Source organism: Centroberyx affinis, unplaced genomic scaffold (genome assembly GCF_046629955.1).
Source record: "Centroberyx affinis isolate AG114_WGS23_722 - 3 ecotype Tasmania unplaced genomic scaffold, CSIRO-AGI_Caff_v1 ptg003126l_1, whole genome shotgun sequence".
Lineage (NCBI taxonomy): Eukaryota > Metazoa > Chordata > Actinopteri > Beryciformes > Berycidae > Centroberyx > Centroberyx affinis.
The window spans coordinates 34,322-51,040 of NW_027281188.1; the positions used below are offsets into that span (position 1 = coordinate 34,322).

The window sequence follows — 16,719 nt, forward strand, 5'->3', positions numbered from 1 at the left end:
ATCATTACATTTTTAAGAAAGTGAAAATTAATGACATCAAATTCTTACACTGTGCGTTTCAGTGACAGATCAATGAGAATTCGCTCTCATGTAAAACTCGGATTTGCGGTTGCAGTCGACTGAATTTAAAGTGAATTGAGCCCCGAACCCGCCAATGACAATAAATAACAAATAGTTTTTAAAAATTTTTCTTTTTTTTTTTTTCTTTAATTTTTTTTGTTTGTTTGTTTGTTTGTAGTTTGGTTGACATGCTGAATCCTTTGTGTTAGCAGGTTTGTGGTCGATCAAAAGGAAAAGTACTGGGCGAACCACTCCTGGCGCTGGGGGTCCGGGGAGCCGATGGGGGAGTCTTCTGTCTCAGGAGGGCTTCAAGACGCGGTTGCACAAAACCACCACGACAACAACAAAACAACAACAACAACAACAACAGTTAGGGCATAAGCTAGGGATTCATTCAACATATTTACATTGGTCTGGATGTTGGATTATCGTCTCTTGTCTCTTGTTCTTGACCTTACCTATAAAGTTTTGCTGGCGGGTTCAAGCAAAGAAAAGTCTCATATTGGGCTTCATCTATTTCCCTGGTAAAAAGTATCATCTTTCCTTTAGAAGCAATGTAAGTCAAACACAGAACTGAACAGTTGTTGCTGTATTGCACCAGTTTTTGATTTGATTTAGATCTGGTACATAGTTAACGCAAGGCAAGCATCCGCTAAGACCAGTTGGCGACATACCAAGCTCTCTGCTTACATAGTACAGACCAGAGGTGGGGACTCGAGTCACAGTTTTAATTGCTTGAGACTTGACTTTGACTTGGGTTCTGGTGACTTGGGACTTGACTCTGACTTGTACTCTGATGACTTGAGAAGGTTTCTAAAGTCTTGACTTGAGATCTTGTGTTTGTGTAAATGACTTGGATTGAAAGTGATGAGATTTGTTCCAGCAGACGACTGAATTTAAATTCTGTTTTCTGAATTTGTATGGAATGATTGAATTTATTGAAGTTGAAACTGATTCTAGAAATCAAACTCATGAAGTTTGTATCCTATTAAAACCATATTGCATTGAAAAGTCATAGATATTTCTTTAAGATATTAAATTGTTCCTGGACTCGATTTGTTCTGACTTGACTTGCTGTTCTACATTTAGACTTGACATTAATGACTTGGACTTGACTTGTACTTGACTTGGTGTTCTACATTTAGACTTGGGACTGACTTGTGCAAAGTTAACTTGGTCAAACCTCTGGCACAGACATGTTGACTGGCTGCTTTGTTATAAACCGCTTATCCATAAGGTGGCAGCAAAGCCTCTAGTCTGGAGCCAGTGACCCTGAGTGGGGTATTTAAAAATGACTACTGCAGAGAAACGTCTATATTTATACATTAGCAATTGTCTCAGTCGATCAAAGAAACAGTTGTAAAGAAGACGGTGCATGTGTCCTTTAAAAAGGTCTAGAATGCAAGACAGGGAATATTATTGTTCTTGCCCATGCAGAACTTAGATGAGAGTAATTGAGAGCAAATTCTACTTACGTCATTCAGACCACAGAAGAATATGTGGTTTTGATGGGGCTGTATTTCATGTAAACACTTCTTGAGAATACAGTATCTTTACCTGATTGCCCTTCATCAGCTATTGAAAGTACATCAACTTTTATCTCTGCAGGAAAACCCTGGACATCCATGGAATTTGTATTGCCAGACGATGCATTAGCTATTGCCTGACTCATGTCCTTGGGGGACAGAATGTTCCCAAGTTTTAACTAATTAGGTTGAGTTTGTGCATCTATCAAAACAAACACCTAATGGTGCTACTTCTGCTTTCCTAATTGGCTACTTCTGAAACAAACAGTCTCATAACTCCAGGGTGATATTTAAATTTTTAGGGTAAAAGATTTTTTTGTTCTGTGAGGCCAGTCATGCTTGGAGTCAATTCCCAAAGGCTTCCCTCGTATTTGTTCAACCTGTTATACATGATTACAATTCACACTTGAGCCTAGAAATATTTGCAACACCACATTATTTGCATAAAATATTATAGAAAACACACACAGAACTGTATTCTAGACTTGCAGCTTTTTATTCACTACAAAATAGCAAAATAATGCGTGCCTGCTGATTGGCTGACTGGGTTGAATGACGGGCGTCTAGGCCTAGATTTGCGTGCCGTGGGCGCAAATTTTGTGAAAAATACATTCTTCCACCATGAATTGGATTCTGTGGCAACGGCACGAATTGGACACAGCATTTTCAGCTAAACGTTGGCGAGCGGTTACGTTTAGGCAAGTAAAACATCTTTGGTTTAGGTTAGGATTAAACTAAAACACTTGGTTAATGAAAATGTACTAGGGATAGTCCTTGCTGGTCACGTAGATACATATGAGAAAGTAGAGGCATGGATTCCCCAAAGAAAAACCACGGCAGTCCGTCTGCAGGTACAACAAAGTAACTGGTCTTCATCAGAGGGAGTCATTCTTATGTTCCCAGGGTCCTATGTTCCCCAGATGTATATGGCACATAATGGGAACATGACAAAGGGTCCTATGTTCACAGGGTCCTATGTTGCCAAGGTCCTATGTTACCAGGGTCCTATGTTCCCCAGCTCTATATAGCACATAATGGGAACCTGAAAAAGATGTTCCCCAGCTCTGTATTCGCTTAATATGGTTAGTTAGGGTTAGGGTTAGGGTTTGGTTAGGATTAGGGTTGGGTTAGGGTTAGGGTTAAACATAGGACCCTGGGAACATAGGACCCTGGGAGAGCACATATGTAGGACCCTGGGAACATAGGACCCTTTGTCATGTTCCCATTATGTGCCATATAAATCTGGAGAACATAGGACCCTGGGAACATAGGACCCGGGGAACATAGATATGCTCCCCATCAGAGCCACAGTGCTTTGACTCTAACGAAGACCAGTTCTTGCTCGAAATGCGTTAGTCGCTGTTTTTAGAATGTAGCCATTATAATAAAGGTTTTTTACTTTTTGGTACCTGCAGATGGAGTGCCGTGGTTTTTCTTTGGGGAATTCATGCCTCTACTTTCTCATATGCATCTATGTGACTGGCAAGGACTATCCCTAGTACATTTTCTTTGGTATTCTACCTGCCAACCACTGGGCACCTGTTTTTTGCTGTCTTCTACCTCAGATCCAAGAAGCGCTCCTTCCTTAATCTTCTTTCAAGACAACTTGGTCAATGTTAGGGAAATGCTTTGGGCGTGGTTAAATAAGAGAAACGTTTCGTAAAAATTAAAGTTCGACTAGCAGTATAAATTTCTTTCGTACAAGCTGGGAATTTAAGTCTGGTCACCTCCTTTTCCTCATCATTTCACACTGGCTGGGAAAACGGAATTTGAACACTTTACCAACATGTCATTTCTTGTTAATGAGTTGTGTTCATTTCACACATTTGTGTGAGATCAGGTTGTTGTTGTGTCTCAGTGGTACTATGCGGAGGGAAGGCGGAGGGATATTGACTGCCACAAACTGCCTTTTGTCAAGGACAATAGCAGGCTGTCAGTTGTGGTGCCTGAGTGTCTGGGCAAGATAAGATGAAACTTTATTGATCCCTGCGGGGATATTGGGTCGTTGCAGCAGCCAAATAGTAAAACGGAATATAAATAAGAATATAGCAAATAGGGGCTATTAAATATAATAAAACTGACAGTTTCAACACTAGAACATGCTGAGTAGAAATCTGATTGAGAAGTATGAAGAAGTATGAAGAAATGTATAGATTACAGCATTATGAGGGTGCATAAAGCAGGAAAATGTACTGACAAAGAAGAAAAACACAAAATATATGCAGACTGAAATTAGTGAAAAATTATATAAAAAAAATATAAGATATATGCAAAATATACAAAAGAGAATTATATGAAAAATAAACCTATGTGAATTTACAGTCTGTGTTTATGAGGAGCATATGGGCAGGTTAGATGAATGGAGGACCAGAGGAGTAGGGAAGAAATGATAGGGAGGACACAAGAGATTGGCAGAGGATGAGATGATGAATCAGGCTTACAGAGAAAAGGCAGAAGATGAGAACGGTGAAGAAATGAGAAAATCAGAGGGGAGGACGCAATCTCTCCATCAGATGTCAAAGCAAAGAGACGATACGCCCTCTCTTCACTCTCTATATCTAGAGATCTACTGTAGCCTAGTCTCTTATTTTCTAGTCTGTTGGCAGCAGAGGCAGCCACATATTCAAAAGTCAACATGGCTAGCATTGAGCATTATGGCTGGCTGGCCCAATTACCTCTTCAGGATCATTAAAGCAATGCACAAAGTTTTTGTTAGATCATCCTGTTGGTCAATTTAGCTGTTAAGTGATGAGAATGTAGACACCAAAATCATCCCTGAAAATCATCCATGTGTCCCTGGTAGATCGTTGGCTCTGGTGCTCCATGCTAACATACACTATGTTGAGTAATAGCATTTACCATGCTAACACTTTAGCATACACTATGTTGAGTGATAGTTGGTTCCATGTTAGCACTGTAGCATGAACTATGCTGAGTGGTAATAGGTTCCATGCTAACACTTTAGCATACACTATGTTGAGTGATAGTAGGCTGCTATAGCATTATCCAAAGTAAGAAGATTGACCTTTTAGTAATGAAAAGGTGTTATTTTTATGATATAACCTGTAACTTTGTAATTAAAAAAAAAAATCAAATATCATATTAACTTGTAGGTTTATGTTTGGAACTATTTCAGGTGAGCAACGATGTAGTCATCCGCTGCGCAGTAATTTTTAGCGGTAGGCACAATCTCAAATTGTCCACCACCTTCATTTCCCATGGAAACAAGGAAAGCAATCCCTGCTAGTTGAAAACACTTTTTCTATCAAATGTTCTGTTAATATGACAAATATCCTACACAAAACCACCAGACTTGCATTACTTGCCATTAGAGCTGCTACAAGTTCTCATTTTCTCACTTTATAATGCTAATGGTCAGTATCAGTCAACATAGTGTACGCTAAAGTGTTAGCATGGAGCCTACTATCACTCAACATAGTGTATGCTAAAGTGTTAGCATGGAGCCTACTATCACTCAACATAGTGTATGCTAAAGTGTTAGCATGGAATCTACTATCACTCAACATAGTGTATGCTAAAGTGTTAGCATGTAGCCTACTATCACTCAACAAGTGCTAGCATTGAGCACCAGAGACGACAATCTTCAGGGGACACATGGAAAATTTTGGTGTCTTTGTTCTCATCACCTAACAGCAAAGTTGACCCGACAATCTACCAAAACCTCCATGTATTCCTTCAAAGTTTCATCTTAACAAAAATACAAGACAGATATTTTGATATGGTTCACCAAAAAAATTTAAAATAATTGGTTTGGATGGGAATCTCAGAGAGAAAAGTGTGTATAACACTAGTGTGTTTTACCTGTATTTCCAGTAAATAATTGCAAACATGTCTTTTAGTTTTCTTGTAGTATCACACAAATCACGTTCACTTCAATATTTACGCTTGTATGCACAGTAACTTTCAACTGTCAGTTCAGTTTAGTCCATTCTAACATTACCTGTATTCAACACCATGATGGGGTGTTTTTGAGTCCGCCTTAAGCTGTCCTGTGTTTCAAACACTCCAGGCCACAAATCTTCTTCAGTGAACCACCCTAGCCTATCTCTTTTCTCTCCTCCACTCGTTCAATCATTTTCTCATCAATCCCAATGGCCCGAGTGCCAGCTAAACTAAAATGAGCCTTTTAATCAATGCTAGGACATCTGTATGTAGCCCAGCTGACAGTACACAACAGCAGCATTACCTGGCCTGCCATACATTATACTACTTTGTGTGTGTATGTGTGTGTGTTTCCCAGCTTATTCATCATTGCGAATAGAGCTGGTGAACAATACACAAGAGCCAGTAATGCTGGGATACATTACATTATATGCTTTGTTCAAGAGACTTAATTTAGGTCGTCAAAGTGGGGTGCTTCAGGAGCAAAATGAGGAGTAATTTAAATTCACGTCATTTAATTCACTCAAAATGATCCCAGTTAGAGAGCGTAGTGTAAGAATGACTATTTTAAACATAGGCACTTTTGTGTCCCTCACTACTCAGTAAAAACAAAATCCCCCCATATGGGTCCCTGGAACAAAATCTTATCAAATAGTGTTTGTTGGCCTAATGTCGGTGTATTTGGGTGTCCAAGACATGAAAACATCTAAGAACCACTGATTTAGAGGAGCCAGATCTACAAATTGCTGATTCGCTTGACAAAGCAGCCTGTGGTTGGATTTAGCTCTGCTTTTCTCTAGCATCTGACGTTACATCCAAACTCTAATAGTGGAGCTGTTAGGATTAAGGTCTAGGGTTTAGGGATGAGTCCAACTAGGGATGTTTGTCAAGGACAAAGTGTGCACAGGGAGAGGAGAGGGAGATGGTTTAACTGAATCTGAAAACATTTCAAAGCAGATCTATAATACAGTATATGACCTCATACTGTCATTGCTTAGCTCTCTTGTGTGTGTGTGTGTGTGCTGCTGGTGCTTCTTTAGCCCACTAATAGGAATGAGGTATGTGTGTGTGTCTGTTTTTTCAAACGAACTGGGGTCACCTTGAATGAGATTGGTGCTTGTGTGTGTGTGTGTGTGTGTGTGTGTTTGGTAATGGCAATGGGTCAGACCCACAACAATGAAGGCAGCCCATAGTAGGCAAACACCCATGCGTCTGCGAAGCAGCCACTCCATCTCGAAAATTGTTTACATAATCAGCAGCAAAGCATGCAGCAGGATGGAGAGAAAAAAACACAACATGCTCACACACACACACACTCTCTCTCTCTCTCACACACACACACACACGCTAAATACAGGCGCACCAGAAGCCAAGTATCAGCCAGCATGACAAATTGAGACATCATTTCACAATACATTTCACAGCATGCACCGCATACACATGTATTCATGTGAGCAGCATGTTCCATACATTATTATCATCATAGCTGTTCACACCACAGTGACCAATCACAGCCATTACCCAGGAACGAGAGAAGCATTTATTGACAGAACGGAGGAGTAAAGCTGTTCTCAAAAGTTTCCCACAGTAAGACAGCACCACACACAGAGGGGACAGTACTTGGTAGCAAAACACAATATCTACTTCGTTATACATTTACATAACAAGATATTATTATTTTTTTTTAGTATGTATAAAAACAGTCAATCCCATTTCAAGTCAGAAGAAAAGTGCGGCGTGTGCAACATGCTGAAATTCGGATGAGGATGGAGATGAAGGCATGGGTAAACTTTAGCACAGAATGGCACAATGCACGAAAAAAAACCCCCAAAAAAAACAAAACCCAGACAAATATCACCAGTAAGTTGTATAACTTCCTCAACAGAATGGAAGAGAACTTGGAACTCCAAAAGAGACACACACCGAGACTCTTAGCATGCAGACCGTTGGCATGTTCAAGAGTGACGCAAACACAGGGGGGGTGGTGAGGGGAAAAAAAACAAAACCAAACAAAAAATAAATAAAAAATCAAAAACATGCTCCTTCTGCATTCCAAGGCCATTCTTTGAAGCTCAAGTCGCACATGGGACTCTTGTGTGTGTGGTCTGGTTGTATAACGTTCATTTATGGACATTTTTTTTTTTACTCCTGTGTGATCTTCAAGCCACACCCGTCACAGCCTTCGGAGGCTTTTTGATTTGACACTCTGCGAATTCATGATCGTCGTGATTTCATGCTCGTTTATGGTTCATGAGAGGGCCAGGCTTGTGCGGGAAAGCATGGAGACATTGAGAGAGGACGTTGTCTTTTGCACGGCGGGAAACGACAGGGAGTGTCTGGAGCAAGCGTTGGCTTTTTCGAAAAGGCCTCGTTGTGAGCCTAATTAGAAAACAGGCCTCTAAAGAGCTAAATTTAAGGTCTGACATCAGTTAAGAGTGCTTAAAACCTCCTTTTAACCCCCCGAGGGTTTTCCAATTAACGGGTCTCACCTCATGAATTTCTTGGGCTCGGTGGGAGGGGTCGGCGGGGGCAGAGGTTTGCTCGAGTTGAGCTCGAGGTGGTGGAGGGGGGAGTTGGGGAGGGGCTCGAGGCGGCCCGGCTGGGGCGGGGGCTGCGGCGGCTGCTGGGGGGGCTGCCCGCTTCCCGTGCCCACCGTGCCCGTGCCCGTGCCCACGCCCACGCCCGCTGCCTCCAACGCCCTGAGGCTGGGCGAGCTGCTGAATCGGCCGGCCGCTGTTTTCTCATTCTTTCGCTTTTGCTACACGGAGAAGAAGAAGGAAGGGTAGAGGGGATGGGGTTGGGGGGGGTGGGGTGGGGTGGGAGGGATGGAGTGGGGGAAGGGCATTGGGTCAAAAAAAATGAGCGAAAGGGAAGTTGAAAACAAAAAAGGATAAGGATAAAACGGGGCAAATGGGAGTATAGGGAGAGCTCCATAGGTTCAATTCAAGTCCAGTAGGGAGAGAGAAAGGAAAAAAAAAAGAGAATAGCTTGCTAACGTGATCATATTTAGGTGTTTCTATGCAGAGTGGATGGATCTGAAAGGTGAGACGGGCGTCACTCGGTCCTTGCCCCGTGTGACGCCGCAGTCGCTCTGAGCAGAATGGAAGTTTCAGATGAGCGGAGAGGAGAGATGTGTCAAAGCAGGAAACATCTCACGCTCACAAAAATGGCTTGGAAAGCAAAGGAAAAGCTGGAGGAAGGTCTGAACACAAACCAAAGAGTGGGGGGGGGGAAAGAATTACACACACACACACACACACACATAAAAATACACACGACACCAAATATAACACACGTAGCACACACACACGCACATATGTGGAAAAAATACATGTAACAGTGAGAGAACATAAATATTGGAAGTTATAGAACTTGAGAGATGGAGTCAGCAGTCACATATTGACCATGCGGGAGGGGGGGGGGGAATCATTCAACTCAGACACACTGTGGAAAATGTGTTGATGCCACATAATATGTTATCCAACTAAACTGGGCATTTGAAGCCATGTCAGATTACAAGTTTTTTGAGATGAAAGCTCTGGAAATTTTAATTGGGGTTGACTTAGAAAAAAAGCAGTTGGATCCCTTGTGATTTTAAGATGAATGAACATTTTTTTTTTTTTTTTTTTTTTTTTTTATCAGTGAGCTGTAGCTGCTTTCATAATGGAACGGGACACAGTGACTCATTTCAGTAAAATAGTGGAATGGAGCCAATGGTGGTTAAAGCTAATCGTCTTGCTGATTTTATATGGTCATTGGGTTTATGTTTTCGGTCCTTGCGGCATGTCAAAGTCAACTGTGTGAGTCATGTACAGCCAAGTTGGAGACTTTTCGTTTCAGCATCAGCTAACTGAAGGAATACAAAGAAACTCAGAGTCAGATGTTAACATTTTGGCAATGTATTGAATTTAAAGGTGCGACAAGTAGCATTTTTAAACATCAATGTATCGTTGTCGAATTAATTTGGTATCGTGGTATAATTACCGTAAACAAATGAGATCATGGTGGAGACGATTGGTAGCCTCTATCTCAGTGGTTCTCAACGTGGGGTCCGGGGACCACCAGGGGTCCTTGAGGGAGTTCCAGGGGGTCCCCAGCAAATTGATGAATCGTTAAACTTCACCATTATTTCATTTACAAGAAGTTAACACAATTAGAGAATGTAGAAGAATGACTGTTTTGATCATAGTTTCACTGTTATCTACCTACAATAAAGATAGTCATGGAATTCTAATAAAAATATTCTCAGATTTGACAAAATCTCATCAAATGGGGGTCCGTGGCTCTAATATGGACTCAATTAGGGGTCCTTGATATGAAAAAGGTTGAGAATCACTGCTCTATCTCACACCAGTGGTATTATTAATGCTGGTGTTTCTCCAAATTAAGACCACATTTCCCATAAACCCCTTTGCTTCCCGTCCTCCCTCCCCCTCCCTGGTGTCTTTGTCTTTACTGAAGAGAATAAACATGTTGAAAGTGATTTTTCCATCGACCTTTCACTTCTTCCACCGCCTGCCTTTGCCAGAAACTCTGAAAACTAGCTCTGTTTCAGCTGGAAAAACAGTGCCCTCTTCCTGTTTTGTGCTGTAAAACAATCTCCCTTTGTGCTGTAAAGCAATCCAGCAGATTTCCCTCTAAATCCAACCTGGTGGCACACAATGTAAAATGCAGCGTAGAGGCTGCCAATCTTTTCAGTGATGGTCTCACATGTTTACGGTAATTATACTAATGTTTCAAAATGAATGTGGCTATGATTTATTGATGTTAAAATGATACACGTCACCTTTAAAAATAGCTAAAATGCATTGTTGATTGTTCAACTGACACTGATCGATTGGTGTTACTAATTACCAGCACTGATGGATATGAAATGAGATGAAGTGGACATCATCTTTGCTATGTCGTAAAGTAAAGCAATGCTTTCAGAATGCCATCTTTGTCCATTGGCAGGCTTATCAGAGCGCCCGGCCCCTGTGTGTGGTGTGCTATAAAACAGGGTTAATGTCCAGGGATCAGGGCCTACCTTAATGAGGGGGTTGATAACTCCTACATTGGGACTGGCATTGAACACTTTGTTGAAGTTGGTCTCCCTGTTGACCAGTTCCAACTGGTAGAACTTCTTATCGTCCTGCAGAGGAAAATCACGTTAACTGACAGCCATGTGAAAAGATAGACCTTTTTCACCAACATGGCTGACGTACTTCCTCTTTGTCGTTGTAGGGTATAGATCGGTTCTCACCTTTGGCAGCAATGTTAAAAAGCCAACTTTCTGTCGCCCATAACTCTGTCTGTGATCACTTATTTTGTGTTTGAACATAATGTATAACACAATACAGGTGTTGTCACTGATATATCTTTCTGTTTCTGTTGTTAATCGACTGCGCAAGTAACTCTGATCGAGGGTCACAACATGCTAACTGGCTAACCAAGGCTAATGGTAATTTCTATGTTGTTAGCATTTTGTGACCCTCAAACAAATCACTTTTTTTATAGTCTTGCAGTCGTCTGAAAACAGAAACAGAAAGATATGTCAGTTACAACACCTGTATTGTGTTATACACTATGTCGAAACACAAAATAAGTGATCACAGACAGAGTTATGGGCAATAGAAAGTTGTCTTTTTAACATAGCTGGCAATGGTGAGAACTGATCTATACCCTGCTGAAGTACGTCAGCCATGTTTGTGAAAAAGGCCTATTGGAGATCACACACTTAATGGATTTTTGTGTCTTGTGATGTAGAGGCCAGCTGAGAATGTTCGTAATACAACACCTTCTACTGAAACACAACTGGACTTAACAGAACTGTTCTATAACAGAACACCATTAGAAATGAGATGAGAGGGAATGCACATACAGTAACTGATTTAACACATTATCACCATCATGATCACCTTTATTACAGCAGTACCCACAGCACTACCCACCACCAGTTTCTTGACCAGAGCCTCTCTCTCTGTGACCATGTCCTTGAGCTCAGCGATGACCTGCAGGTCCTCGGGACGACTCTCCCTGTTCCTGAACTTCTCCTCTGTTCCTTCCAGCCTGTACGGCAAGAGACAAGAAATACAAAATCCACCATTAGCGTTCTGACATCTAGCAGTACAGCAGATACACTGGTCACACAAACTAAATTTCACTCGGGTTCCACCTGGGGAGGCAGATTGTACGCACCAACAATCCAGTCAAATTTCTGAGACGTTAATACACTTAAAGGGGCATTAAGTAATCTATGACCGTTTTAGCGTAATAGCGTACAGCAACATCGATAAAACTTGTACCCCCCAACCCTCTCACTGCTCCTGTTGGCTTGATTTACTACAGTGGTCTGTAACTGACATAATTACTGTAAGAGTTTTAACACTAGAGAGGAGTAAGCTAATAATTAGAGCTGCGCTCCAACAGAAATGTCTAGTGAAGAGGTAATACCGTATTTCCTCTAATAGTAGCCGGTAGTCAATTAAAAGCCGGGTCTCCGATAATGGCCGGGGCCGTGGTCGACACAAACAAATAAAGGCTGGCCCCAAATACAGGCTGGGGAAAAAAACGAAGGAAAAAACAACGGTGGATACCGGTAAACTCCTGGTGCCTGTTATATAATGTAACTGTAGTTTGTAGTAACTTACAAGTGCCACAAGATGGCAGTATGCCACAAGACGGCTCGGCCAGCGGAAGTCTCCGGAGCATGCCGTCGTCGATTACTGTAATTATTGGTAATGCATTGCAGTAAAAAAAAAACGGCTACCTAACGAACCCCAACAATATGAGCAAATATACTTATCAAACAAAGGGATTAGAAATAAAGGCCTGTCTCTAATATAAGCCTGCTTCCAATAAAGGCCTGGTACCCTCTGCAGTTGCGGTAAATAAAGGCCCGGGCCAATATTAGAGGAAATACGGTATATCACCATGCAAAATAATAATACTTTGACTTCTTTTTGGCATGAGAAGAAGTATTTTTATTGACACCAACTCAATTCACCTTATCAGTTATTAATTAGTAAATATTTGAGTGTGAAATCAGTAGGATGACCTAGGCTGATTGGCATTAAATGGTAAGCATAGAGACTTTACCATTACTCTTTGTACCACATAGAAAATAATTGCTGCTATTGCAGTTGGATAAAACTGCAGTTACTTCATTTGGTCAACACACGTTAAAAACATCAATCTCTATTATAACCAGTATTCTTTCATCTGTAATACAATGCTTGTTTTAGGCTACAAAAAGGAGAAACATTGTGAAAGCAATGCTTCACCGAGAAACCTTTATTTCTCTCAGCCCCTCACATACTTTCTTGAATGAAATGACTTTTACCAGTTAACCGCTAAAGTCAGCATGTCCGTTCATAACTACTCAAAAGCCAACATTAACTCAGTCATCAGGAAAACTCTATACATTTTGGACATTATTATGTTTGTCTAGTTCATGATGGAAGCATTTTTGAGTTGAGAGCACCAAATGCGTGTACTGCAAGGAGTAAAAAAGACGAGTGAATCAAAAGCTTTCCTTTTTCATTAGCTTTAGATCAATAGAACATTAACCGTTCTCATTCCCTTTCCTTCCCTCTCTCATCTTCTCATCACAAAAACCATTAAGCCGCAGTGCATTATGATCAAAACAGGGCTAGTTACTCCACAGGTTCTTCTTTTTTTGAGAATTATGAGAACTTTCAAGAGGTTATAATGGATGTTGTTGGTATTCTGAACACGGAGTGCATCTGTCTATTCTGGCTAGGGTTCAGAGAAATCACTATCATCCGACTTGTTTAAAAACATCCGAGTCATTCAACACGCCGCTCCATTTTCCTTAATGCAACACATGCTAAAGATTGCCGAACAGCATGACATTAGCCAGTTGAGAAATTCCTTCCGAGTGAAAAGCAAGCAATCATAAGCGCGACAGTTGGTTGAAAAAATCACTCAGCCTTGAAGCGACACCAGAGGAGAACTAGCTGACTGCCTCTAGGTTGACCTGAGGCTTGGGAGCCATTTTTTTAAATCCTGTGGTACTTTGTCCTGTGTACACTTTGCTGAGTTTGTAATACAAGATTGAAATGAAATCCGCTACAGCAGCACATAGGAAAACACATTCTTTAATCCTCCATGCACTGTAGGCTATTCATTTTTACGTGATAGAATTAATGCACTTGTAAAAGTTTGTCTGTTTCTGTTTCTAATTCGATTGCTTGATTGCTAATGATTTGATCAGTGGTGTGGGTGGCACAACGCAGCTATCACATTTTTGCAGTCGGGTACAAATGGCAGCATTGTCAAAATGCAGTGATGCAAAAAAAACAGAATATAAACTAGAAAATGTGCTCAGTAGAGCACAGACCTCAGCCAAGGCAGACAACACCCTGCAAGGCAGTTATGCACCTTTTGATGATATGCCACGCCCACTACCACCACGCCCCCTTTAGGCCAATCGACATGAAAAGTTAATCAGTTCTTCCTTGGCCCATAACCTTCATACCAAGTTTTGTGCAAATCTGTGCCCAACTTTTTGAGATATCCTGCTAACAGACAGACGGACAGACACACAGACACAGGCGAAAACATTACCTCCTTGGCAGGTAATTATGTGCTGTTAAACTGGCTTACCATAATTCTAAGAGTTCACTGAGAAGACATTCTTCAGGACGATGGAGGACAACAGCAGTCCAGCATCACATCCTTGTTACAACTAAATTCAAGTGCGATTCCAGCAGAACGCAACAAGTCACGCAGCTTGTACGTTTTGTGGACGGTAATGACTTTCCTGCCATCACGCAGGGCCATTACTCTGTAAGTAGAGAGGTAGTACCACGGCAAAGCTGAGAAGCACAGGGCCGAGCTCAGGACTGCCAAAAAGGTTGCCAGAACCACTGACACACTCGCCAGCCCTAGCATCTGAGTGAAATACAATAGTCACTACGTGGAACGGTGGCAAATGAAAACTGCTGTGCTTCAGACTTGCAGCTCAGATGAAAGACGGAAGAAGAAAACATAGCCGCCAGTCTTGGAGCTGCCGCTGTGGAGTGGGGATTGAATGGCAGAGTCAGTGCATGTGTTCCTGACAATGCTAAAAACGAACGAAGCGAACGAAGCCAACTTGGAGGCTGAATGAAGTTGAAGTTGGAGTACATTTATTGGAAAATGGTGTGCTGTTTTGCCCATAAAAGATTACTTAAAAAGTGCAAGCATGAGCTGTGTGGAGTGTAGCCGACTGGTTTTTCACTTGCATCATAGCTCCATTGCAACAAGCACACTCAAGACAAAGCTTCAAAGGGCTTCAGCGTTTGCCCCTCCACAGGCTGCTACAGAACAATACTGTCGCACTTGCTGGAACATGGTGTGTAAAATGAAGGTAAAATATGTAAGTACAATACACCAAAGGAATTGGGAGAGCCAGCACTTGTGAACTGTGACAGTCAGCAGTCTCTGTTATGTATTATGAGGGAGTAATTTGTGCTAGAAACACAAAGCTACAAAAACCCTTAGAAATGGCCTTTGTATTATTGTCAGTTCATTCAGAACACAATTAGTTTTCTGTGACAGTCCTTTTTTTTTCACATTTGGATTGAGGGTTTTTATTCTTTCAGCTATTATTATGGTAGTGGTTTCAAATCATGATCCTTCATGCAAAAGCCTCTCAAATGAAGCAGAAGGCGTGCTACAAGATCCAAAATGGACCGTGCCACAGAAAACATTGGAAAGCTGTGCATTAGTGGTGGAAAATGCATCAGCTTAATGTCCCTTTTTAAAAAAAAAAAAAAAAAGCCACACTGTGCTGCTGCACCACTCGCATAGCCCCTACAACAGCTTATCTGTATATCTGGTCTGCGTAGATAGTACTGTGCTGCTTTGTGATACCCTGCCTTTGTAGTCTTTATACAGATTTTAACTTGTTGGTTGAGGTTTGCCTAGTGGCCGTGTATATTGGCTTTGTTGTTGTAGAACATATCGGTGCTACTTTATTGTAAATGCTGGTTGGTTTTAAGACTATTATCCTCTTCATATTTTCTATAAATCACATTCCTCTTACCTTAGTGGTTCACTGACCAGCACTATTCTCCTGTGAACTCCCTTTCCGCTTGAAACAAATGCGACTACAAACCGCGAACCTCCCCTGGCGTGACGACCCACAGCAAACCCCGAAGGACCAGCCAATAAGACACAGACACAGGATAAAACATTTAAATATTCATGAAGTTAAACGGTGGAACATTTTCAGTGGTCATCCAGGGAGTGGGAATTCGGAGGGGGAAATGAGGCTGTCGTCGCCACGGTGATTAATTAGGTGGTAACAGGGGCGGTGGTTAAGATAGATCTGTGTTTTGGTTAATTAGTAGGAAAGAAAGTGGGACATCTCAGGGGAAGGCCCCTAGAAATGGCTGCCTTTAGTCAGCAAAGTGAAGAGACGGCAGCAAAATGAGGACTGCTGACCATCAGAGCAAAACTGTCCTAGAAAACAGGTCTTAACAAAGTCTATTGCGGAAACTAGACTGGGTAGACACTGGCAAATTAGGTGTTCCGGATCATATCGTAGAGATTTTGAGTCACTTTACTGGCTTTACTTTTGTCCTCAGCATCAGCATACTGAAATATACCGACACCTAGACAGTTTTTCCAATGTTTAACCTCTTTGGTCAAGAGAAAGCTTACTGAAACTTTCTAGACTGAGAAAGCACTGAAAGGTGTTGATTTGATGGCCAGATTTGATGGTACTTAGGTAATGGCTTGTTTGACTCTGTTTGAAGTGTGCTCTTGATAGTAGGCTACTTCTGCAGCTTGTATCATCATGACATTTAGAAAATGGCCCATCTGAAGTACTTCAAAGGGTGCATTCATTTTATGGTCTGGGTGAGTATTTGTCGCAAAACTAGACTGATTGAAATTCTCACTTTTGTCACGCTGAGGTCAAGCCTGACATTTACCATATGGCTGATCTGAGCTACTTTGAAATCGACTCTCTAAACCCGTTGCAATGATTTGCAAAGATTTAATGGCATTCAGGAATGTCGTGAAAAGCTTTAAATCTATAAAAAGTGCAATCAGAGCACTCTCAGTCTGTCCATATGTAGAGCTGACGGTACTGCATTCTAAACAAAAACAAATCTTAGGAAATTTGGGGAAAATGTCTAAGTTTGCAGAAAAACAATCTTTTTGCTGTAATGAAGCTTTACTCATTGTACCAGCATCTGCCTAGTTGTCCTTGAACTGCATGTTAGGTCCTGTTCAACTA

The 16,719-nt window shown here is 41.4% G+C and overlaps 1 protein-coding gene across 1 annotated transcript in view; it reads right to left on the bottom strand.

Annotated features, from left to right (window-relative positions):
* Positions 1 to 284: 284 nt before the first annotated feature.
* Positions 285 to 16,719, bottom strand: part of LOC139659498 (protein FAM184A-like) — a gene marked incomplete at its 5' end in the record, with an annotated part of 86,044 nt that continues 69,609 nt past the window's right edge. Inside the window, 4 exons of the mRNA XM_071537792.1 lie at positions 285 to 366; positions 7,979 to 8,247; positions 10,516 to 10,620; positions 11,420 to 11,537. Of these exons, the coding sequence (XP_071393893.1) occupies positions 285 to 366; positions 7,979 to 8,247; positions 10,516 to 10,620; positions 11,420 to 11,537 (574 nt within the window). The remainder of the gene's footprint in view (positions 367 to 7,978; positions 8,248 to 10,515; positions 10,621 to 11,419; positions 11,538 to 16,719) is intronic.